This window comes from Bactrocera dorsalis, chromosome 2, assembly GCF_023373825.1.
Source record: "Bactrocera dorsalis isolate Fly_Bdor chromosome 2, ASM2337382v1, whole genome shotgun sequence".
Classification (NCBI taxonomy): Eukaryota; Metazoa; Arthropoda; class Insecta; order Diptera; family Tephritidae; genus Bactrocera; species Bactrocera dorsalis.
This window is the reverse complement of record NC_064304.1, coordinates 39,075,907-39,102,152: the sequence shown is the minus strand read 5'-3', so window position 1 is coordinate 39,102,152 and position 26,246 is coordinate 39,075,907. Positions and strand designations below refer to the sequence as shown.

General features: G+C 35.3%; 1 protein-coding gene across 6 annotated transcripts in view; it reads right to left on the bottom strand.

Annotated features, from left to right (window-relative positions):
- The window catches only part of LOC105222126 (tyrosine-protein phosphatase 99A), a 508,627-nt gene that overhangs the window by 468,875 nt on the left and 13,506 nt on the right, over positions 1–26,246 (bottom strand). For all 6 annotated transcript variants that reach the window (XM_049450359.1, XM_049450360.1, XM_049450355.1 and 3 more), the window contains exon 2: positions 10,433–11,157. In XM_049450359.1, coding sequence (XP_049306316.1) covers positions 10,433–10,553 — 121 coding nt within the window. In that variant the 5' untranslated portion in view covers positions 10,554–11,157. The remainder of the gene's footprint in view (positions 1–10,432; positions 11,158–26,246) is intronic.

Here is a 26,246-nt window from a genome sequence, read left to right as displayed (position 1 = left end):
TCAAAGGTCGCAGTGTGTGTGCTCTTACACATGCATACCGTTATTTGTGTATTATTTGCGGCGCTATGTTGATGCCAAGAGTGCTGGTGAGCAGCTGCGCAACGCTGGTTGTTTTTCGTTCGGTCGAAATACAAACACATATGCACACACAAGCTCGTAAGCATACACGTGGCTCGTGGGCAGCTACCGAAAGTAAGCAACAACAACAACCACACAGACAATATGAAACTTAAAATATTAGTTTCATGTGGGCCACACACGCACACACACAATTACATTTACTTTGCTGTTAGTTGCCACACTCAGGCGTAGAGGTCCGTTGCCTTCACTTACACGCTGTAATTTCGTGCACCAAACGCCATGCAACCAAGCGTAGTCGCCAGTGTGTGTGTGTGGGTGAAAATTAGCAAACACTGTGTCGCATCATTGCTAAAAATGCTTAATTATTCATTAGTCGAGCAGCCGTGCAAATATCGGGCGCTCTTTCGCCCGCCACAGTCAAGCCAAGTGTAGAGCGGGCTTTCAATGGAACGCTCACAACAGCGTTGAAGCACTGTATGTGCCACATACAGGTGATTAAAGCGTGAGTGTGTGTGTGAGTGGAAAGTGTGCTTTTGTTTAATTTACACTTACGCCGCAAGCAAATTTTGCATTAGAGAGTGTCGCATCGCAAGCCTTTTTGTGCGCCAGTGTGCGTGTGTGTGTGCGTATGCCACCGTTTGGTGTGGTTTGGTTCTTATGCAAGTCTGTGCATGTGTGTGTATGCTTTGCCACTACCTGTAATGGGCTTAAGTGATTTTATTAATTTGATTGCACAGCAGCCTCACACCAACTGCCGGCTGCCCAATGGATAGTGCAGAGTGTTCGCAAGTCACACGCAAACACACATGCCTACATACATATATGCATTCATTAGCGGCATATATGCTTGGTGCGAAATATCGTTAGATTATAGATTACAAAATTGCAGCTCGCTATTTGGCGTTCAAAAAACATTTCAACTTCAATTAATTTTAGTGCAAAATATTTTTTTTTATATTTCATGTTATGTAATTACCGTTAATGTAATGTAATGTCATTAATGAGGACGGTAATTAAGTGTATTAAAATGTGTTAAGAGGTTTTTCATTATATTTGTCAGTTTGTATTTGTGTTTCCTTATCGTGGGTGGCTTACATTTTGTAACTCTACGCCTAAATGTAGGCAGCTTCCCGTATGCTATGAAGATATTTTAATATTCGTTACATACTTTTTGGCGATTGGGAGGCTGGAAATATTTCGAAATTCTAAAAAATTTGTATTTATGAATGCTCACTGACTGTTTGAATAACAAAAAATTTTAAAGTCCAAATGGATGTATTTCATCTAGACTCAGACTACTTTAGCATATGAGATGATTCAATCATATTACTTTTCATATTGTCCAATGTTTATGCAAGTCTTAAAAAAAGCATCCCAATTGTTCTACAATTACTATAATGAGGTCAATAAGATGAAATAAAATTTAGTGTACCAATCAGAAAAAGAAAGTATTATTTCGGACGGTGGTCTTCAGCAATCTCTACACAAGTTTATTCGTAACATTTTTTGGACTTATAGTTTCGAAATCAAACATCTAGATGGTGTCATAAATACCTAGAAAATAACAAACAAATTTCATTAAGGAATATGTCGAAAGCGACTATTGGTTCTTGAAAATTTGCTTGTGCTTTGCCTCGGAAATTATTTTTCATGTTCAAATTATTTTATGAAAACTAATCCTTTTTATGAAATTTAAGTTAGATGATCGAATGGAGGACGAAATGACTGAATTTGTAGAAAGCTGATGCCACTAGGCTTCGCTATGGTCCTGTGTAACGAGCACAAGCATTCGATACTGCCTAGTAGAAGCCGATACAACTTTGGAGAAGTATATACCGAACATCGGCCAGTTTGTGCTAAGAAACAGCTGAAAACAAAAACATAAGGTAACTGTTCAGAGCGCTCAGAGCGCCACCTTATAATTAAGTGGCATCACCTACTACTTTTTGTAAATTTACGCACTCTGAAATCCTGTCAAACATTAGATGTAACAGTTGCTTAAATAAATTTCATTCGTTTTTATAACGTGAACAAAACAACACGCATTTGGCTTTTTGTTCTATTTCGCTTTTCATCGCTATTCGTTCGAGGGCAAAAATTCTTGCGCGACGACATACAGTAACAATGAAAAAAGTGAGAAATTCTGCGACCTTCAGTGTACATTTGTAAGTTGAAAAGGGTAGGTGTCTTAGCTAAGCTGAGTACACAACCTTTCACAGGAATATTTGAGTTTGGTCTCTACGTTTTTGGAGTCTTTAATACAAAATGTTAAGCGAAGATTAAGTTTAGCAATTTTTGCTTTTGGAGAATATAGCAACAGTTTTTAACCCTGAACTTCTGAAATTGTTAAAAAGAAGGCTACCAGTGCTACTTTTTAAAATGTGTGTGTGACAAATAACAAACGTAAATTTGGCACTACGGTCGGCAAATTCAGCCTCCACGAGGAAACATCCCCAAATGGATTGAGGCTGACCGACTTCGCCGGGGCCCGAAATATGGTTATCTGTAGTATAAGATTCCAGCATAAGAAGATTCATTAAGCTACCTGGCTGTCTCCGGATCGAAAAACCACCAACCAGATCGATCATGTTGTGATAGACGGAAGACACGTCTCCAGTGTTTTAGATGTGCGTGCGCTACGAGGTTCTAACATGGACTCGGACCACTATCTAGTTGCAGCTAAGATTCGCACCCGCCTCTGTGCAGCAAAAAACGCACGCCAACAAACACAAGGAAGGTTCGACGTCGAGAAGCTGCAATCACAACAGACAGCCGAAAGATTTTTTACTCGGCTTGCACTCCTGCTCTCTGAGAGCATGGGATAGATCCAAGAGTTGAAGAGGGAAGTGAGACATATTTGCAGACAGAAAAAGAAAGAGGCCGAAACGCGTGAGTACGAAGAGCTTGATAAGCTGGCCGACAGGGGTAATGCTCGAAAATTCTACGAAAAAATGCGAAAAAATGCGGCGGCTTACAGAAGGTTTCAAGACCGAAGCATACTCTTGTAGAACCCCCAAAGGTGATCTAGTCATCGATGCCCAGAGCATACTTAAATTATGGAGGCAACACTTCTCCAGCCTGCTGAATGGCAGTGAACGCACAACACCAGGAGAAGGCGAACCCGATACCCCAATCTATGACGATGGAGCAGACGTTCCATTACCCGACCATGAAGAAGTTCGAATAGCAATTGCCCGCTTGAAGAACAACAAAGCGGCAGGGGCCGACGGATTGCCGACCGAGCTATTCAAACACGGCGGCGAAGAACTGATAAGAACTGATTAGGAAAATGCATCAGCTTAAGTGTGCTATGCCCAATCCATAGGAAAGGAGACCCCACAATCTGCGCCAACTACCGTGGGACAAGCCTCCTCAACATCGCGTACAAGGTTCTATCGAGCGTATTGTGCAAATCAATAACCGACCAAATATTCACCCTACGCCAAATCCTGGAAAAGACCCGTGAAAGAAGAATCGACACACACCACCTATTCGTCGATTTCAAAGCTGCTTTCGACAGCACGAAAAGGAGCTGCCTTTATGCCGCGTTGTCTGAATTTGGTATCCCCGTAAAACTAATATGGCTGAGTAAACTGAAGTTGAGCAACATCAAAAGCTCCGTCAGGATCGGGAAGGTCCTCTCCGAGCCGTTCGATACCAAACGAGGTTTCAGACAAGGCGATTCCCTATCATGCGACTTTTTCAACCTGCTTCTGGAGAAAATAGTTCGAGCTGCAGAACTAAATAGAGAAGGTACCATTTTCTATAAGAGTGTACAGCTGCTGGCGTATGCCAATCAATATCATCGGTCTCAACACCCACGCCGTTAGTTCTGCTTTCTCCAGACTGAACAAGGAAGCAACGCAAATGGGTATGGCAGTGAACGAGGGCAAGAAGAAATATCTCCTGTCATCAAACAAACAGTCGTCGCACTCGCGACTTGGCACTTACGTCACTGTTGACAGTCATAACTTTGAAGTTGTAGATAACTTCGCCTATTTAGGTCCCAGTATTAACACTACCAATAACGTCAGCCTGAAAATCCAACGCAGGATAACTCTTGCCGACAGGTGCTACTTCGGACTGAGTAGGCAATTGAGAAGCAAAATTCTCTCTCGACGAACAAAAACCAAACTCTATAAGTCGCTCATAATTCCCGTCCTGCTGTATGGTGCAGAGGCTTGGACGATGACAACAACCAATGAGTCGACGTTGCGAGTTTTCGAGAGAAAAGCTCTGCGAAAGATTTATGGTCCTTTGCGCGTTGGCGACGGCGAATATCGCATTCCATGGAACGATGAGCTGTACGAGATATACGACGATATTGACATAGTTCAGCCAATTAAAAGACATCGGCTACGCTGGCTAGGTCATGTTGTCCGGATGGACGAAAACACTCCAGCTCTGAAAGTATTCGACGCAGTACCCGCCGGGGGAAGCAGAGGGAGAGGAAGACCTCCACTTCGTTGGAAGGACCAAGTGGAGAAGGACCTGGCTTCGCTTGGAATATCCAATTGGCGCCACGTAGCGAAAAGAAGCAACGACTGGTGCGCGGTTGTTAACTCGGCTATAATCGCGTAAGCGGTGTCTACGCCAATTAAGAAGAAGAAGTGTGTGACAAATGCAATAGATTTTAAAATTTTTGTGATGAAAAACATATATCAGAAGTGTTGCCAAATGTCTAAGATGTCTGAAATTGTCGAACAATACCTTAAATGAAAAAGTTGATTCTTGCAAAAGATGTTCGGCAGAAAAGTTGCCACCTAACTGTTACTTTTTTACACATTTAATTTTTATACATTTTTTTATAGATTTATTATTAAGAATTAATAAATATTAATATAATATATGGCCAACAAAAACAGCAAGTATTCCACCGATTTCTATGTAGTATATTGTTGAGCAGTATTGCCAGCTGTTTAAAATTTTTTGTTCGACTGAATAAATGAAATCGAAATATTTTTTTAATTAAAGTATTTTTTAACTTTTGGAGAAAAATTAAAAGAATAAAGAGCTATTTGAAGGAGGAGTGTTGCCACCTTATTTTTATTTTAATATAAAATAAGTATTTAGAATCAACAAATAGTAAAATTTGGACAACTTAGCACATGTACCATTGCCTTTTGGGAAACATATTTTTGAGAAGTGCTGCCAGCTGTTTAATGTTTTTTAATAAAATAACTTTACAATTCAAGAAAATTGCAGCAACACATTTGCAAAAGAAATTCTTGAAAAAGGTTGCGAAATTAATTATTTTACTTTTTATAATTATTATATGTGTTTAGAAAGAGTTGCCGCCGTATTATAATTTTTTTTATAAAGCATGTTTTTTTTTAAATTAATAATTAGTGTAATGTAGACAACAATTTAAAAAAAAACAGCTTTATGAAAAGAAAGCATTGCCACCTTTCTTTATTTTATATACACAAAATATATTTTTAAAATTAATTAATATTACAATATTGCCAATCTAGCAATGTACCATTGACTTTAATATATACATGTATGTATACATATGTATGTATATATGCATTCTTGAGAAGTGTTGCCACCGTATTGTATTATTTTTTTCATAAAGCACATTTTTTTAAATTAATAATTATTATAACATGGGCAAAATTAAAAAAAATGCAACTTTATGAAAGGAAAGCGTTGCCACCTTATTAGTATTTCTTTTATAAAATATATTTTTGAAATTAATAAATTAAAATAATGGCCTCGAAGCAAATCTGGCATTGATTTCTATGGAGTATATTTTGCAGAAGGGATGCCACCTGTTTGCATTTTTTTTCTAAAAGTGATTTAAATTAATGAGTTCACTGTTTAAAACACTCTCAGCTAAGTTTTACTTCTGTCACTCAGAGTTTTGCATACATTTTTTAATTTTTTATTTAAATTTTTAAGCTTTAATGCTTCAATTATTTTAACGACATGCTGCGCATTCACTCATCGTTATTTGTTATAACTTCTTGATTAATTAGTCGCATATTTCCACATTTTGATTACTTGCAATTACAATACAATTATTTTAAACAATTAATTCCGTCACGTAACCTATGCCATAAAAATTATTTATCTTTGCTAACACATTCATCATTAATTTTTTCTAGCTCTCATATACACATATATGTGAGTTTTTGTGTTTTTGTCTGTGTTCGCGGAAAAAATTCAATTACTTCCATGTTGATACCCAATAATTTAAACAAAAGTCAATAAAAAAAAACTGCTGCAACGATTACAATAGAAACAGCAAGCGGTGGCAGCGCAAAAACCCCCATCAAATGCAGCAAATGGCCTAACAGTGCAAATGCAGTACAAAGGAAAAGCAATAAAAAATTGCGGAAAACAAAAAAGCAAAAGCGCAATTGCACATTTTGTGGGCGAGAACGTGCAAAGCGCACTTAAATGCTGGAAATTTATTTTTACAGCAAGTATTTAAGTAGCAATACGCTGCAGCAGAGGACAAATTGCATATGTTTGCTGTGTGCATACACACCTACAAACACACACACACACCGACAAACAGCCAAAAAAAACCGTTATTTTTCCGCACTACATTTTTGCACACTCACTGGACAGACATGAAAATAGTTACATGTATAATAAATATTTTTTCTGCCGCCTTTGTAGCTATTTTTCTGCTTGCCTGCCATTGCAGCGTTTGTGCAACTTTGTTTGTGCGCCATTATGCTTGCTTGCACCCGCTGGTTGATGTTAATTGTCGTTGTTGTTGTTGTTTTTGACAGTGTGGTTGTTGTTGTCGCCTACTATGTTTGGACACTTTTTGTCCAGCATTTGCGCCGACATTTGGCCTAATTTCTGCGGTTGTTTTGCGGCGATTTGTTGTTGCTGCTGCCATTTTTTGTTGCTACACTATGCTGCAGCAGCAATTGCCGAGCGCCAGGGGCAAATTGGTACATGTATTTCACGTGAAAGTGACAAAAAGAATTGCACTCCTTCGAAAACATGTGTCTGTCGGCCATTTTAATTTATTTTACAAGCTTAAGACCTTAATAGATACTCAAAAAAAAATAAAAAAAATTGAGGCAATTTGCGATCGAAAAAAGTTGCAGAGTTGCATTTTGCTCTCTTCATGTGTTAAATGCTTGCAATTTTTTCTATGTGTGTATTAAATTAAGCATTTTCTTTAACCCTTTCGTACAAAATTCCTTATTATTTATTCTTGAATTCGTTTCCTACGAAATTTCTTAAAAAGTAACCTTAGGTGTTTTCCAAAAATTTTTGCATAAAAAACTTTTGTGCAGTCTTTATGCATTTGGCGTCTCTCCTTCACAATTCATTGCTTTATTTTAGGCTCATCGCCATTGTTTTTAATACATTACAACTTTATACGTAACGGTAATTGTCAAATCAACAATATTGCGTAATTTATAATTACTGTTTAACCCCTAAAATTATGCATGTAAAATTTCCTAATTATCTTGATGGCACAATTGCTCCAAGGTAGTTTGCATTTATTACCATAATTATGGTAATTCATACTTTTTTATTGTTTCGTTTGAATGAGTGAGTATTTATGAGTGTTTATGTACAGTATGGTGCAATTAACTTTTATTGAGAGATTGTAAATTAAACTCCCAGGAGATTAGATAATTAGGACAACACTTGTATGAAGCAAATTCTCATATATTTGAGGATAGAAGAGATGAGATGTAATTTTATTTGTAAATTGCAATTTGTAATTTGTAATTTGCAATTTTTAATATGTAATTTGTAATTTATAATTTGTAATTGTAATTTATAATTTGTAATTAGTAATTAGTAATTTGTAATTTGTAATTTGTAATTTGTAATTTGTAATTTGTAATTTGTAATTAGTAATTTGTAATTTGTAATTTGTAATTTGTAATTTATCATTTGTAATTAGTAATTGTAATTTTTAATTTGTAATTAGTAATTAGTAATTGTAATTTTTAATTTGTAATTTGTAATTTGTAATTTGTAATTTGTAATTTGTAATTAGAAATTTGTAATTTGTAATTTGTAATTTATCATTTGTAATTAGTAATTGTAATTTTTAATTTGTAATTAGTAATTAGTAATTGTAATTTTTAATTTGTAATTTGTAATTTGTAATTTGTAATTTGTAATTTGTAATTTGTAATTTGTAATTTGTAATTTTTAATTTGTAATTTGTAATTTGTAATTTATCATTTGTAATTAGTAATTGTAATTTTTAATTTGTAATTAGTAATTAGTAATTTGTAATTAGTAATTTGTAATTTGTTATTTGTTATTTGTAATTAGTAATTTGTAATTTGTAATTTGTAATTTGTAATTTGTAATTTATCATTTGTAATTAGTAATTGTAATTTTTAATTTGTAATTAGTAATTAGTAATTTGTAATTAGTAATTTGTAGATTGTTATTTGTAATTTTTAATTTTTAATTTGTAATTTGTAATTTGTAATTTGTATTTTGTAATTTGAATTTGTAATTAGTAATTTGTAATTTTTAATTTGTAGTTTGTAATTTGTAATTAGTAATTTGTAATTAGTAATTAGTAATTAGTAATTTGTAGTTTGTAATTAGTAATTTGTAATTTGCAATTTGAATTTGTAATTTGTAATTTATAATTTGTAATATGTAATTAGTAATTTGTAATTAGTAATTAGTAATTGTAATTTGTAATTTGCAATTTGTAATATGTCATTTGTAATTTGTAATTTGTAATATGTCATTTGTAATTTGTAATTTGTAATATGTCATTTGTAATTAATAATTTATAATTTTTAATTTGTAATTTGTAATTTTTAGTTAGTAATTTGTAATTTGTAATTTGTAATTTGTAATTTGTAATTTGTAATTTGTAATTTGTAATTTGTAATTAGTAATTTGTAATTTGTAATTGGTAATTTATAATTTATAATTTTTAATTTGTAGTTTGTAATTTGTAGTTTGCAATTTGTAATTTGTAATTTGTAATTTGTTATTTGTAATTTGTTATTTGTAATTTGTTGTTTGTAATTTGTAATTTGTGATTAGTAATTTGTAAATAATATTTTGTATTTTGTAATTTGAATTTGTAATTACTAATTTGTAATTAGTAATTTGCAATTTTTAATCCAGTTATTTTACCGGTAATTTACTAGTAATTTTCCGGGTAATTTTACAGTATTTTTACCAGTAATTTTGTAAATAATTTTACAAGTGATTCTTCAGAAGTCATTACTTACTGGTTACTTATTTACGCAATCTAAGGTACAGTGGTAAAGTCGATTATAATTTTTGAAATGAACTTTAATTACTGATGCTCTGAAATACGAGTATTAGACAGGTAATGTACAATATAAAATAATGACAAGATCAGGTTGACCAATAAGTACTTTAAAAAACAAGTAATTCAAAATTGTTATCGCTTTTTCGAGAACCTTTAAAATTTCGTATTCAAAAAGTAAGTGATATAGGAGTTGTTTTTCATTAATAAGAGGAGACCAAAAATTATTATGGGTGCAACTTGGTGAGATTTAAAATGCTTTTAGGAAATCTTGAGCGTAATTATACCATAATGTCTATCAAATAGACTGAAAATTTACTTAAACGCCATCAAAAAATTATTTCTAAAGAGCTGAGATTTATCAAAAGCGCTTTGGTGTGCTTTCTCCTACCACCATGAATACCATTCCACCATGTATTACCACAACTTTTTCATACAGGAGAGATTCTTCCACAACAAATAAATTTCTAAAAATTTTAATAAAAATTTTCCTACAGGCATGTCACTCTATCTTAAATAAATAATAATTACTTATGTATCACCACTAATATTTTATGCAAATATAATGACACCACATATTTAAAGGCGCTTAAGCACATAATGAACTTTCTCCGAATCGGCCACGAAGTAGTGAGAAAAGCTCATGACATAAGCGCATTTGCAGAGTGGGCGTGGTGGCGAGTGACGCCCACACTGCGACTGGCACTGAGGCACCAAAATTAAATGTAAGATTTGCGAAAGTAATAGACGCTGCGAAGTAGAACGAAAAGCGACTCATTGCGGTGGCAGCAGGTGGCGCACGAGTCACGCCGGTATTCGTGTGCGTGTGTGCACCGCCTTACAATCACACGCAATTGAACACTTAATTAAAAATTCCGCGCTGTAATTGTAAGTTAATTAGGAACACAAACAACAAATGACGCTATAATATCTTCATATACAGATATGCAATTTAGCTTAATAAGTACAGTAGCGGCGAAAAGTATACATACTGGTGGGTAAAGTACTTCGTTGGGGTGAGGAGGCAGAAAGCAGCAGCGAAAAATTAGCAGAAAAATGCTTAAATAAAATGTTAAAATTGAATTATTGTACTTGTTGTAACTGTTCACTCACCAAATATGCGGCCCGCTTGACTGCCCAACGGCGCTGCTGTCAGCAGCAGCAACAGCGCAGCAAAACCATAAATGATGAGGCCGAGATGATTTTTATATTTCGCCGAAATGCGTAGCGTCATCTTGTTGCTGTTGTTGTTGTAACGACGTTTTGTTGCTGCTCAATTGGCTATTGGCTAGATGCGAAGTGGCAACTCACGCACACACACGCACGCACATGCGGCACTTACAAACACACACTGTTGCGTGCTTCTGGCGGCTTTTATGTGTGGGTCTGGTAGTTGTGGGTGTTCGAGGTTCGCTGTTGGCCACCAAAGTAACGGTGGTGCTACTATGCGTACTTGAGTGGGCACTTAAAATGCCTCTTCCTTGAATAGGTGAAATCTTTTTTTTTTCAATTTTTAATTTTATTTCCACTTCCACGTTTTTTGTAGCTCCTGCTTGTGCTGACGTTATTTGTGGCAGTGCCCGTTTTAAGTTGTTTGTTTTTGTTATGTTTTTAGGGCTTCTACTCGAGTTTCACTTTATTGTTTTTACTTTGTTTGTAATCTAATGATTCCTACTGTTTTTGTAATCGTATTTGACAAATTAATTTATTTGTCTTTTCTTTCGTCCGTTTTTCGCTTCACTAAGCTGTTTAGGCGTTTAATGTATTACAACAACTTTTTATGAATGGCATTTCATTTAATTGCTAATGCGTTTTTTTCCGTTAGTGTTCTCAGAATCCTGAAAGTAAATCGAAAGAGAAAAATATTTTAATATATAATTATTTTTTTATATTCTAGAAATTTTTTACGCAAAAATTAAATGACGAAAAAAATAAAATTTTTTTTTTTTTGCTAAAAACCTATTGGCAATAATAATTTGCTAATGTTGACTGTAGTATCATCAAGGACGAATTTTGTAAATGGACTTCATAAATTAAGTGTAATTTCCCACCCATTTTTTATCTGCAAGTTGTCATTTTTCACTTGTTACTACTTGTCACTCGTCATGTGATATCCACATGTCACATATCACTTGTCAATAATTATAATATACATGTTGATTCTAATTAAGGGGTTACATTGGTTTCCTCGGGTAAAAACAGTATTTTTAAAAAAAATTTTTCTCATATAAAAATAAAATATTTTAGCCGAATTTTTATTGTTACAAACAAACGCTATTAACAAAGAAATTCTGAAATTTTTGGAAAAAAATATTTTAAACTCAGCCCCCGAAAAAAGGATACGCCCGCATTAGCAGGATAGCTCTTATTAACTTGAACGAAGGAAAAAAAATTTAAAATTGGATTTTTGGCAGACAATTTCACAAAAAAGTTTAAATTTCTGTGAAAAATTCTAAATAATTTTTTTGTTTAAATAGTTGTAATCAAAAAAAAAAAAATCTGGTGGAAGTCCTGGACTATGAAGTGGATGCAAAAGCAGCGCCTTTTATTCTAATAAAACGTGATTCCTCTCTTTTGGAACAAACCTGAGCGCTTCTGGGGGATTGTTTGTTCATACTGTCCAATTGCTGAGAGTGCTGAGAGCACAGATCTAAAATAAGAATTTGGCCGTAAGAGAGCTAATAGCAATTTTTTCACCGCCAATGCCATTAAAATTATTCAATTTAATTTATCGGGACAAAACTGACGTAACCTAAGCAGCGTGATTAGCTCCTATAGTAAGAAAACCATAAACACTATTCACATTTTCTGCACCCTGACAACCATTTTCGCCTTTATCGAAAGATTAATTTGATAACAATACTGAGTCAAGTAATCACAAAATAGTCTGAGGAGTTTTTTAGTACAAAATCTTAGCACATCCCTACCCAACGGGAGGCACATATTACTAAAGTCATCTACTTTAAAATTAATGTAGTAGAACTTATAGTAAATCTAGTCTGCAACCGATTTAAATTTTTTCTAGTGTAAAAAAGAGGTCAACAGCACCATTTAGAAGATCGAAAGCATAATGCACTAACAGTAATTGCACATGACGACTTCTAGCGGTTTTAGAACGAAAGCCCGGCAATATGCGCGAAGCATTTGGAAATGTCTTAGCTGGATTGTGGACCAACATATGTAGGAAGATAATTAATATACTTTTAACTAGTCCCCCAATATATGAGATCTAATTACAAGGGATCATAATAGCAAGATACAGCTGTAGGCTACAGATTCTTTAAAAGTTTGCATGGTATCGCCCTCTAAATGTACACATCTTCGAAATTGCTTTACGAAAATCAACCGAACTTTTGTGGATATAAACTCGTTTAACATCATTTGGAAATTTGATAAATTCACATAATAATCATCTTCACTCCTCATATAACATTATAAAGCATGCAAATTTGGATAAGTGGTGTGACACTGTCAATCTTTAGATGAAATCCTATATCTCAATTTAAATTTTAACAAATTTGAAGAGCGTGGTTGTCCAAATATTTCGATAATACCCCGCGAATGACATTTATATCTACTTTCTACAGAATAAACTTTTAAAATGAATCGGATTCTTTCACTTTACTGTATACAAACTTAACATCAATAAAATAATCGGAATGCGAGGATTATGCCAAACATGGGGTTCTTATAGCTTTTTCTCGCTCTTAATGGATCAATCAACCGGCCTTTGCTCGATTAAGGCGCTAATTTAGATCACTTTACCATACAAAAAAAATCTTATTTTACTACATTAATTGTTAATCGAATTGAAATTGGAATGCAAATTTGCGGGTTGCTGTCCAGACTGTAAATTTGGCTGTATTTAACGTTAACGGTTGTTGTCTGGGCTGTAAATTTGGTTGTGTGCTTTGATGAAATAGCAATTAGCTTATAAATTTAATAATCAGAAAATATATAAAATGAAGAATACAAGCAAATATAACAACGGATCGCTAATCGAGCCTATCTTTGATCGAGTGCGAAAAGTTTCTCAAATAGAATCTTAATATACCATTAATTTGGCTGTGCGAAGAAGCCATTACCCTTTATATAAAGGCCGGCCTTATTCAGATAGCTGTTCACAAGAAAGGCGGTGTGAGCTGGGGCGTTGTCGTGGTGCAACTTCCAATCGACTGCGATGTCTTGTCAGACCCGATTGACCCTTTGTTTGAGTCTCTTGAGTACTACCGCGTAAAACTTGGCATTTACGGTTTGTCCAGGAGGAACAGATTCATTGTGGAACAAAAATCGTTTTCACTTTGGATTTTGAGCGAGGGCGCAGCGACCTCTTACCGGCCTCCAAAAAAGCCTGGTGCCACCGAAACACACTACTTCTTGCTAAAGCAAAATTTGGGTAAGCCTGCTTGATCATATCAAACGTCACTGTACATTTTGGGCTTACACCACTCACAGAAACACGTCGCGCGACAATGTTTATCCTGACTCTGCAGGTGCTCGAAAATAACTGACCAGACTGACTGACTTAATACAATATCTATATATTACTCTGTCTAGTGTAAAGGCGCGAATTGTTTTTGTTTTACTTGACTTTGATTAGTTTCCGTTTTTTCATTATATCCAGAAATCTATCTCTATGAGAAAAATAAAGGTCTTCAATAGGAATCAAATTTCTAAAAAAAAACAATGCATATTCAGTCCAGATTCCACATGAAAATTATTTTGCATCGAATATCGAACCAATTCCTTACTTCTCGAACCCATTGGCAGGACAAATTTCGTGGAACAAGTACCTTGGAAAGAAAACTTGAATGTGATAACAACCAATACTCTTTGAAAACACCAACAGCAAGAGGTCAACGCAAAAGAAAGTGCTTAAAAACATAAATAAATTCCCGGAAAGTACAAAAATTATCTGAAAGCTTGTTAGCAAGAAGTTTCCCGGCTGCAGCAGCAAACGGCAGCAGCAAACTTAAAAAATAAAATAAATTACATAACAGGGCAAGAGACGCAAAAAGCGCAATCGGTACATAATGCGACACACACCAACAAACGCGTACACAGCGCCAGTTGCGGAGCATGTTCCGGCGTTTTGCCAGCAGCTGAAAAGTTAATTGGCGGCTTTGAAGTGGCGCTGCGCCGGCAAAGTCGTGAAAATATGCCGCCACAGCGCAACCAGGTGCTATATTTGCGCAGGACACACACACACACAAACAAGCATGCACACGTATGCGAACTTATTTATATATACACATAAGCCGCCGCCGCCACCGCTTCACGCGCACTTTTAGTCTCTTCAAATTCTTTTTAACAGTTGCGAAATTTTTGGCGCTAACTTTTTGCCCACATTCATTATATGCACACACACACATATATATTATGCCTTTTTGCATGAAAAATCTGTTGCAACAAAACATTGCATATTTTTGGGCGACCAACAGCTGCGTCAACAAGCGCCAGCTAGCAGCAATGGGCACCGCTTTTTTTTCTCTTTTTTCAGTTTATTTTTTTTGTCTGCTTAGTTATGTCGCTCAGTTGTATGTGTGTGTGCGCGAGTGCGGCTGTTTGTTTGCCCGTGGCAACGCTGGCGGCACAGCCATTCGCCACTGTGGCATATGTTTGCTGCCGCAACTGTTATTTTTGTTGCCTCTGGTGTTGCATGTGGCATGCTTTGCCGCTGTAGCAACTTACAGAGTGCTGTTTTTGTTGTTGTTATTGCAGTTAAGTTGCTCGTTGGCGGTGTAAGTGTTTCTGGTTGCACTGCACTTGTTTCGTGTTTGGCGGTTGCCACCGATTTCGAATTCTTTTTCATCCGTTGGGTGTTGTTTTTTAACTGTATGAGGTAATTTTTTCGTTTTTTTATTTTTCTTTGTATTAACGTTTGTTGTGTGGGAATATTATAAATTTGCTTGCAACATAGTTTGATTGCAGCTCATATTATTTGTATGTCTCTGTTGGAGCTTGTTGTTGCTTTTTGAAAAATTTTAATTACTATTTAATTTTTCTGTATATTTTTCTATACTGAAACACACATACTAAATATTTTAGCGTTTGTTAGGTTAACCTAACCTCATTTCATCCCAAAACAATTCATTTAAAAATAGTCTACTACTAATATTAATACTGCCTAAAGATCTTAAGTATATTCTAAATCACCCAGGATATTTTTTTATACCCACGTGGCTCTGTATCAGCTAATGGAGTGAGAACCGTGTTGGTTCTGGCGAAATTTTATAACAGTTTGGCAGTCAAGAAAAATCCGCTGAGTTGGGATTTTCTTGCTATTTGAAGGACAACAGTTAGAATTAACATCTGGCAGCATTTCTAGCCTCACCTCAAATATTTCCAAAAGCCAGAGGCCAGTTACAAGGCTTAGAAATATATGTAGACAAACTTCGCTAAAGGCAAGAATCGCTTTAAGTCTTTTGCCAACAGCGCCTTGCAATGTTATTTAGGTATGTCATTTCAAAGCCATTACAAGAGCCAGCGCAACGCTTGCTGAGCTCGCGTAAAGCAAAAGAAAAGTGCTTTTGAATGATTAATATTTGCAGAATGCTTGTTTACTCTACTATTGATAGTTTTTCCCAAACGTCTACGGTTTATGATAGAAAGAGGAGAGGTCGTCCTTACGTAATTTGAGCAAAATTTAGCCACAAAAGCTGTTCGCGTATGCATACGCAGTAATTCCCTTAGGAATTAGAAAAAAATATGAAATAAGAAGGTTATATCGACCAACTCAACGGGAAGACTTTTTTGAGACCAAATCAATGACAGGTCCTATTCGATATAACCTCCACATAAAAGCCTGCCGTCGGTAAACTAAAACAAATTAGTCCAACAGATGCAAGCGGCTACCTCAGTGGCAAGCGGTCAGCGTTATTCCTTCACAGTTGAAATTTTGTTTTGAAATATTTTTGAGAAACAACAAAATCTATGTAAAAACAGCGCAAAAAATGTTATTCCAAGTGTTAAACGTGATTATTATTTAGCCTCTGTAATGGTTAGTTGGTTAGTCTAGTGTAAAGACGTTACACATATTTACGTCTGTGAAAAGGGTTGAAAGATGGTTAAGGAATTGGCTCTTCCAGCAGACAAGGCAAAACTACACAGCATTGGCTTAAAAGGAATATTTTTGGTTTCTTAGCTACAGTTAATAGGTCGTCTATGAACCCAGATTTGAATCTCTTGGACTACAGTTTGGGGTCGAAGTTGGAGGCGCTGGCCTGTCAAATACTCGACAAAATTGTTTGGAGCCTTAGAAAAACTTTGGTTGACAAATATATCCAACTAGAGGACCCGTCCACGCTTCACTGTGGCTAATACATAGATAATACTACTACCATCTATATGATTTCTTTTAGTTAGATTATAACTATTAGTTAATGAGATATAATATTTTGTGAAGCAACTTGTGTTAGTTTACAAAAAAATGGTTCATAAAGCATTTGGCTTTTTGGGGGAATACTGTTGAATTTTTGAAAAGATATTTGCTAACCTGGAAACAGGCGAAATGAGCAAAGTAGCTGCCTTGCAAGTTCATGATCAAACAAAAACAACGAATAACTAATTCTGAGAAGTGTTTAAGTGCTCTCGAATCGGAATATTGCCGAAATTTTTCGTCAGTGGTAGAAGTTCAATCGATAGTCATTGTAGTGGACTGCACATGATGAACCTGATGAACCGGTTCTCAGGCGTGGAAAAACGAAAAAGGCGGCGGGAAAGGTTATGACATCAGTCTTTTGGGATGCACGTGGTATAACACATACTCAACGACTGATTACTGAGCCAGTTATAATCTATTATACTGCGTATTTGGTTGCAGTTATTTTCTTCTATTCCAAATATTTGGCAATTGTATTATTTTTGAGAAGACTATGTTTAAATTTGTACGCATATATTCAAATGATTCTTACAATTTTTGTATTTATGAGTTGTATTAAATTCAGCCAAATAGATTCAGCCGTTCTTGAGTTATAAATGGTGTAACTAACGTCAACTTTCTTTTAAATATATAGATATATAACCATTTTATAACCAAAACCAAAACACACGTTTTTTTCAATATGTTTTTGGCTGAAAAGCAATGCAATTATTTTTAAATTACATTTATAAATAAATCGCATTCAAATCGATATAATATAATCAGTGCTTGTGCCCTAGCACTAACCTAATGCACTTACTACTTTGAAACAAAAAGCAGAAAAACTCTTTATCAAACCTCAGCCTTCAATGCAGAAATAAAAAATAATAATATAAAATAGAAAATAATAAAAAAAAAATAAAAAGTAATGAAATAGAAATAAAAATAACCTATCGATATAAATAAATTTTTACTGAGCAATCAAAAAACGTGTTACATTTCATACTACTGATAGTGTTGTTTTCAAGCATTCCCAAGCGTTTAATAATAATGTTACGTATACGCCACCGCCGACAGCAAAAAAAGCAACTTTCTTTTTATTCACTAAGAATTCTGTGGAAAAACTACATCAAATATATGATACCATCACCACCTACAAGCCTGACAGTCTTGACAGCTGTCTCTGGAGACTCGTAACCTCACAACGGTTGAACTGAAGTTCCAGTGAATAGCCCAAAACAACTTATTTACCTCTAATAGGTGAGCTCAACACATTCATTGACAGCGCTAAATATGTTGCCGTGAGTGTGTAATTGATTGTCGGCTAGCAAACTAATTGAACTTAGTGGGAGTATTTATTTTTATATGTAGGTGTGTGTATTGGCTTATTTATTGATTGGCGGAAGAATAGAGAACTCACCTATGTAAATTCCTATATGAATGATATTCTAAATATGTAGATAAATAGTATTATGCTTTAAATACATATATACAAGAACAGTTGTTGTGTTCTTTACCTGAGTACCTGCCCACGGCGGCCCACGGTGCTTAAAGCACTTATTGAAAACAATGCGTTGATCACCTCCTCAAATTATGCACGTTTTTTACAAATACTATTTGGTTGCAATTGGTCTGGTGGAAGGGACACCTTTTCTACCTTTATTGGATTCGAGTTCAATTTAAAACCTCTGCCGTGCTGTAGGTCCATCGACCGGCCTTATTGCGACTCCATACTGAACTGAATTTTCAATTCTAATACATGCTTTTAGGTTTAAGTTACAGCCACCACGAATCTCTCCTCTGTTAGATGGAATCTCTTTCAAATATTCTATAGTAACAGTTCAAACTTATCCTGAAATTTCGATGTAAGCATAATAACAGACGATAGGCATACTTAACGGTAAGGCTGTTGGCAAATTCTGTCTCCTACCAGCTGGGGAGACAGGGATATGATCCGTAGAATAATTCGCTTATACCTTATAGAAAAAAAGAATAAAATCAATTTTTTGTTTGAAATGTATAAATGGGTATAACTACCTAATAGGAGTCTCAAAGCTAAGCCTGAGCGAAAGCAGCTGAATTGCCTACCACTTCTTGAACCACAATTTCCCATTTTCTAGTATGAAGATATTTAACTCTGTTTATATAGGCTTACCGAGCCAAAATGATTCGAAAACTACCAAATACTTACTACAACTAAATGGTGATATATTTATCGAGACATAACCTCCAAAGAAGTAGTGACTCAACATAACCACAACTAAGTGAAGGGTTGAAGGTGCCAGAACGGCCTTAAGTTTTCATAGAGTCCGTTTTCATTAATGAAACAAAAAGTTATTCTCAAATCTGTAAGTAAAGATCATCAACCTAAAGGTGGAACATTTGACAAATCAACACTCCATCTTCTAACAAAACAATGGGCATCAGAGTGACCAAAGCAGAAAAAATGCACAATTAAACGCTCGATATGCTGTCATTTTCAGTGTCCATTGTCTGCGCTACCGAAATGAAAAAGTGCACAAATCAAGCAAAAGTGAACATTTTCACCACGAGAAAGAGAAAACAAAAAAAAAAATTAAAAAGTAAAGAAAGTCCAACGCAAAGCTGGAAAAATGAGTTGAAATGCCAATGGCCGATTAAAATAAAGAAAAATATGACACCGAAACGAAAGCAATTATTGTGAGCCGTGAAGCTTGCCGCTAAGCAGGCAAATGTTGCAACAACAAACGTGAACGACGAAGAAGAGGAAGAGAAGTTAAAAGAAGTCAACGAGCTCGCCGGCGAAACATGCACAGCAACAAACACAGTAGAGTTGAGGCCGCTTGTAAAGCATTGTTACGAATAACAACAGCAACAACAGCAGAACACTGAAGCATGCCAAGACAGCCGATAGAGAAGAGCACGGAACGTGCAGGCAAGCCAGTTGGTCGGTGGAACCAACGCCAGCCATAAGATGACTAAAGACAGACAGAAGCACGATGACAAGAACTTCCGCGGTCAAAGACAAAAGCTGCAAATGAGTATGAAGAAAAATTAAAGACACCCACACGCCCTCACACCCACACACTGTGAGGGTGTATGAGAAGTGAGAGCAGGCGTAAAATATGTAAGAAATAACAAAGCAGCGGCGGTGGAAAGCGGAAAGCATAACAATCCGTGTATGGTGTGTATGTATGTAGTTGCATGCAACGAATGACAATGCTTAAGAAACAGGTCATGTCATAGTGCCGTACACATGGACAAAATGCTGCTGTCGTCAGCATACACGACGAATGAAAAGACATTAACATCCGGTCTGTTGGTGGAGCGAGTTGAGCGCAACGCTTTGTGGAGCGGGTTGGAAGCGCTGTGGTGGGCATATACTTAATTGGACAGAGGTGTTAAGGGATGCATAGGGATTCAGAGGTGTATGCACAGTGACTACAAAGAGTAGAGGGATGTATTTTCGAAATCCTATCTCTATTTTTATAAATCTAACCGAAATTTCCAAAAAAAAGTGTTGAAAATTATTTGACCGTAACTTTTTAGAATCAAAACTGTATAAAAATTGAATTTCAGGCCTTAAAAATACCTCACAGTTGTGTCACAACTTTATCTACACTTCCAGGTATGTGAAACTCTTTTACACGCCACGCTTTATTTGCGCCATGAAGAATTATATAAGTGGTTCTAAGCACACAGTTAGGGCATATACTAAATAGTTGTAGAAAATATATAAAAATAACAAAGAAAAAACTGCGTGCAAATACTTAAGAAGACATCGTAAATCCGTTTGGAGACTTACGGCTAGAATGGAGACGTTGTCGTTAGCGTTGATGTTGACAGCGGCAACTATAGTGTCACTAAACTGGCACAACGGCGGCACAGTGGCAAGATATGTCTATTATTTATTTTGGAAAGCATTTTATTGTTGCTCAGCGAAGGAGGCTCTTATTTGAAAGAGAAGAATATTTAGTAATAATTTATTGTGGGTGCATAACTTGGCTTATACGATACATGCGCCTAAATGTAGGCAACGCACAGCTTTAATTTAAAATTGCTTTGATTTAACTTCAGCATACTTCTGCCACAAATTTCTTTGTTCTTTATTATGTTAACTTAATAATTATGCCACATAATTTAACAAGCAAATTTTGACTAAATTCAACCAAGCTCCGTATTGAAAAGTAGTGTACATTTGTAAATATTTAATTAGCAACACTTGACATATGAAATTTTCAACAAATTCAATTCAGCATTTTGAAAGAAAATTTTCTTTTCGGAGCACATTAATTTACAATAAAATTTTGTGTAAATAAATAATGAAGTTATTTTAACATGAATTCAGACAATAGCTCACAGTGCCTATTAGGTTGAATAAACAGAAGGAAATTCATGACAGCAGAACTAGAAGTTGTTAATCCAAAGAAAATATGCTTAGCATAAGACAAAAAGAAAATAAGGCGAAAAGGAATAAAATGAAATACATAAGTACGACAGTAAGGCCGTAAAGCTGATAACAATGAGTGAGCGACGAGTTTTAGTAGATTTTATATAACAATATATATGTATATATACATAAATATATATAAATTTATATATAGCAAATATTCACATATATATAGATAAATAAATGTTTACATATATATATAAATTTTCTCTAAGAACTTTACTGGCTGTATGTGCTTAGATATAAAAGTACAATTACAACTGCAGCCAAAGCGATTTATCAACAGGCATTAAGCTTAGCTAGACTCAAGCCAATAATACACAACTAAGTTTTTTATTTCTTATGACTCATAAGCTTTAAGACACTCTGCAAACTTTAATATTTAATTGAAATTTAGTTTCAAAGCAACAAATTGTCAATCTGGCCATTAATATTTCAGTTAATTTTTTTAGAATTTAACGGAAATATACATTTTCTTGGCAACGCTCTGGTAGTCTTAATTCTCTACGCACACTTATTGAATATTACCCTAAATGTAGACAACATTTTAGTATTTCAAAACTAGGGCAAAGAAGTTCATTGTTAGCTGCCACTAAAACAAATTTTTTTTTTTATAAAGTCTATATTCAGGCGTAAACATATTAATTTAGCCAAGGCACAAACCAAACCAAAATATGCTGCTTAGAGTGAAGTTTGGGGCAAAAGAAATTTTAAACATCTTTTTTTTTATTTTTCACACATATCATAAGTAAATAAATGAAATTAAAAGTTATCTGAATTTAATTCAAGTTCAAGTTAAGTTTTTAGAAACATTGGGTTGAAAATATTTAGTTTGAAAAACGTTAATGCAAATATTTTATTAAGAATTTGACACAGAAAACAGGAAAAGCGGAGGGCTGAGGTGGAGCAATCAGCATTCAGCATATTTTTCATAAAGTAAAAAACATTCTTGACAAAAAGACTATTAACAGAGTGAACGATATGGTATGTACTTGATATTTTTGGTATGAAACGCGTTCTTCCTCGAGTCATTCCGATAGAGCAGATTTTTTTTCAAAACGAGTATAGTAAACGGGTCTCTTTGGAAAAAATTAATTACGGTAAATGAGGAGTTCTATTTGTCCTTATTGAGTCATTTTCGCGAAGAATTCATGGATTTTACACTATGATAATGCACCTTCGCATCGACGATTGTGAACGAATTTAAGCCAAGAACACAATAAATTTGAATTGATCAACTTCCGTATTCATCGATTTGGCACCTTGAGATATTTTCTTGTTCTCCAATCTGAAATTGTCGCTCCGTGGAACCCGTTTTCAGTCAAATTGAAGAGCTAAAACAAAATGCGCTGAAGGATCTGAAGGTCTTTCCAAAAATTACTTATGAAAAGTGTTTCTTGGACTGGAAAAAATCGTTGGCATACGTGCATAACATCTCGTGGGGATTACTTTGAAGGCGAAAAAATAAATATTGAAGAATAATTAAAAATATTTTGCGTTTTGTTTTGAACTTTCGAATACTTTTTTCCCAATGTAAGCAAATCGTTGAAGGTTAGACAAGAAAAGGAATCAGAAAATATCATTAAGCCGTAGCTTAGAAGTAAAATAACAGAGAAACTGATGGACACCAGTCACAGTTGTTCATCAAAAGACCACTCCGAGAGTGCAGAAACTGTTCTACTACTACTACTCTAGAGAAAAGTAACTTTAGAGTAGGACGAATCCATGATATGAGTTATAGTTATAGTCTTTTTAGTATTAACGGCGAAAAGCCCTAATCCTGAAACTAAAAACGGTTCACGGTTTCCCAGCATTCGGCCATATGCTTAACGGGAGAGAAAGGTGGATACTATTTCTTTGAAAGCGGGTTTAAAACAAAAGATCGATCTTGGAGTAAACTATAATAATACAGAAATATGACACAATAGCGGCTTTGTGTCTCTGAAAAATAATTTTAAAAATATGTATTGACAAGATTTTATTTATCTTTGCCAAAAATTGTTCTCTGGGTTTCCTTAAGGTACCTCACATACAATAACCAATGATTTGGAGTAAAGTCAGCCTGATGTTCGAAAATTCTGATATTAGCTATATACGAGCTAGGTAAAGTTTTCGCCTAATTTTATCAATTTTAGGCACAAAGATACATTGTTATAACTAAAACAGGTCAACGCTCAATTTTATGAAAATAACTCATATGATGGCCGACATACTTGTACGTATATGGTATATAAAGTCACACAGAAGTTCAAAAACCTTCATATGGTATATGGGGACTAAGGGAACTAAGGGAAGTATTGACCTTATTCAACGCATTTATAACACACAGACATATTACTATCAGGTGATGATTCTCTCCAAATTTTCTTTATAATGTGTAATCCAAGTAGCTGTACTTTTTCAATAACCTTTTTCGGACAGATCATGCGTGATTCGTGTCAAGTTGCAATATGCTTTTGTTCAGTATTATTTGGCATTTCAACGTGGAAAGACTTACGTGTAAGCAATGTTCACAAATCAGTTAATTTCATTACGAAAATTCACGTTCTGTATAGAATCTGTTTCGAGTGATTCGCTCAACTTACAATCAATATAATCGGCTGAGCTTACTATTCGCAACACCATCATCCATCTTGAGACCCAGCATACATTATTAGAAAATATTCGACGGAACAGACCACGTCCAGCACGCAGTAAAGAAAATATGGCAGCCGTAGCAGAGAATATACATGATTCGGTGCCGTTCGTAGCAACTCGGAATGACGTGTGAAATGACTTGGCGCATTTTAGGTCGAGATCTTAAATTGAAAGCGTTCAAAATACAACTTATGCAAAAACTGAAGTTCAGGGGCCAAATTTTGTTCAGTGATGAAGCCCATTTCTGACTCAATTAGTATGAAAATAAGCAAATTGCCGAATTTTGACAAACATCAACCTGAAGAGATTCAAGATCTGTCATTTTGTACAGAAAAAGTAATGGTTTGGTGTGGTTTGCCAATAGAATCGTCGATTCGATTCAGGTCTTGAAGCAAAACATCACGTATTTCATTCCCAGTTACAAGACCATCTTAGACGTAGCCACAGTTAACAAAAAATAAATGCTGAAGAATGTTCTTTCGAATCTCGAAATGGATCCCCCTATATATCTCACTCAATAACCGATATTTTCGGTAAAAACTGATACTTTCGGATATACATAAGTTAAGTTATATTGAAGTATAAAAGTTAATAAAAATATTTTTGTTGGCCAAAAAACATAACCACAAAGACAAATCTTTGCCACAAAGAAACTTTCTCAGAAGATTTCAAATTTTAAGCCACCAAAACTAATTTAATATTTTGAAGCTAAGACCACACGCACAGCAACTCAAAGCAACTAATCATCGCTAAGTAGAATCGCAACATATTAAAAGAGCGTGGTTGCCACAGATTTAATTTAAAGCAACACAAAACAAAATTTGCTCGAAACCGAAAGAAGCTCGGCGCAGTGGGAAGAATTTCAAAGCAAACACAAACCGGACAATTTTGCACGATGTTGCATGCAACCAACAATGGACGTTGTTGACAAAAATGATTGTGATCACAATAATAGTCAGTGGCAATAATGGTGGAAGTGTTGCAGCTGATGACGATGCTGCTGCTGCTGCTTATGAGCAATTTTAAGGCTGCTGTTAACAGCAAAAGCAATAACAAAAACAAACGAACGAATGAACGAGCGAACGAACAAACAAACTGAGCCAACGCCATGTAATTTAGTTATGGTGCAACAATAGCAACAAAGAAATGGTGAAGACGAAAAAAATGAAAAGCAGATTTTAAGGCGTGTTTACAAGAAGAGGTTCAAGCAGCAGCAACGACAACAACAAACACAACAACAGTAAACAAGCGCAACAACAATAGTAGCAGCAAAGACTGCAATACTTGAGCAGCTGTAGCAAGTAAGCAAACAGACAAATGTTGCAGCAACGAAAAAATCATTGTTGCACGAACTATGCACACACAAATAAATGCACTAGAATGCCGTATATGTGATACACACATGCACACAAGCAGTTGTGCGCGCAAGCAAAACACTATTTTGCCATGTTGCAAGTGCAAAAATATAAGCAAGTAAATAACAACAAAAAGTGGCAGGTTTTTTTTGCCTTTGGTGATTGCCCCCAGGACGTTTGCGAGTATATGTGGGTATGTGTGTGCGTATGGCGCTTGTGACCAGTGTGCTAGTGACATAGCCACTGTTGTTGCAAGTTTACACTATGTCATAAGTATTTGCTTAGCCACCAGCTAACAGCAACTACAGTTAGTTGTTGTTGTTGTTGCACATTTTCATACATCTATATAAATTTATGTTTATATTTTGTTTTTGCATTGTTGCGTACCAACTTGCAGCATATGTTGCAGCAAATGTTTTGTCATGTTGCATGACCGCCTTCGTGTGCAACAACCGAAAAAAGCATACAGTGCAAACAATGTAAAAACTACGAGTGACAACACAAAATTTAATGAAACAGTTTTGCAACAACAACAACAACAAGAGCAACATCAGCAAAAATACCAACAACGACACGTTGAAATACTCGTAAACCTAATTCTAAGCAAATACATAAATGTTATGGAATTGAATAGAAAGAAATAACGGTACTAACAATAACAATAACAATAATAAGAGTCATAAATGAAGGCGCATGTGTGTAGGTGTATGTGGCAGCTTGCAACACTATTATGCGTCACACGTCGCAAAGCAATTGAAGTTGATGCTGCAACTGTTCGTGCAGCAAACAAGCGCAGCACCCCACACACCTTGCCACAAGCACGCGCACACACATGCATATATAGCGAAATGCATGCAACACAAGCACATTCGGTTATAGAGCGTGCCACTCGCACTCGTAGGTGTGCTACTTGCCGCCATTGTAACCGTATATTGATGCATATGTATTTGCACGTGTGTTTGTATGTGTGTGTTTGCCTTTCTTGAATCGCCCAGCGCTGCCCGGCCAAACTTTGCACTGACAATTCACATTTGTCTGTTGCACGTTTCGCAAACATATTTGCACTTACATAATTTTCGTGGCATGTGTGTGAGTGCGTGTGTGTGTGGGTGAGTTATACTTTTCTTTTAAAATCTCATTGCACAC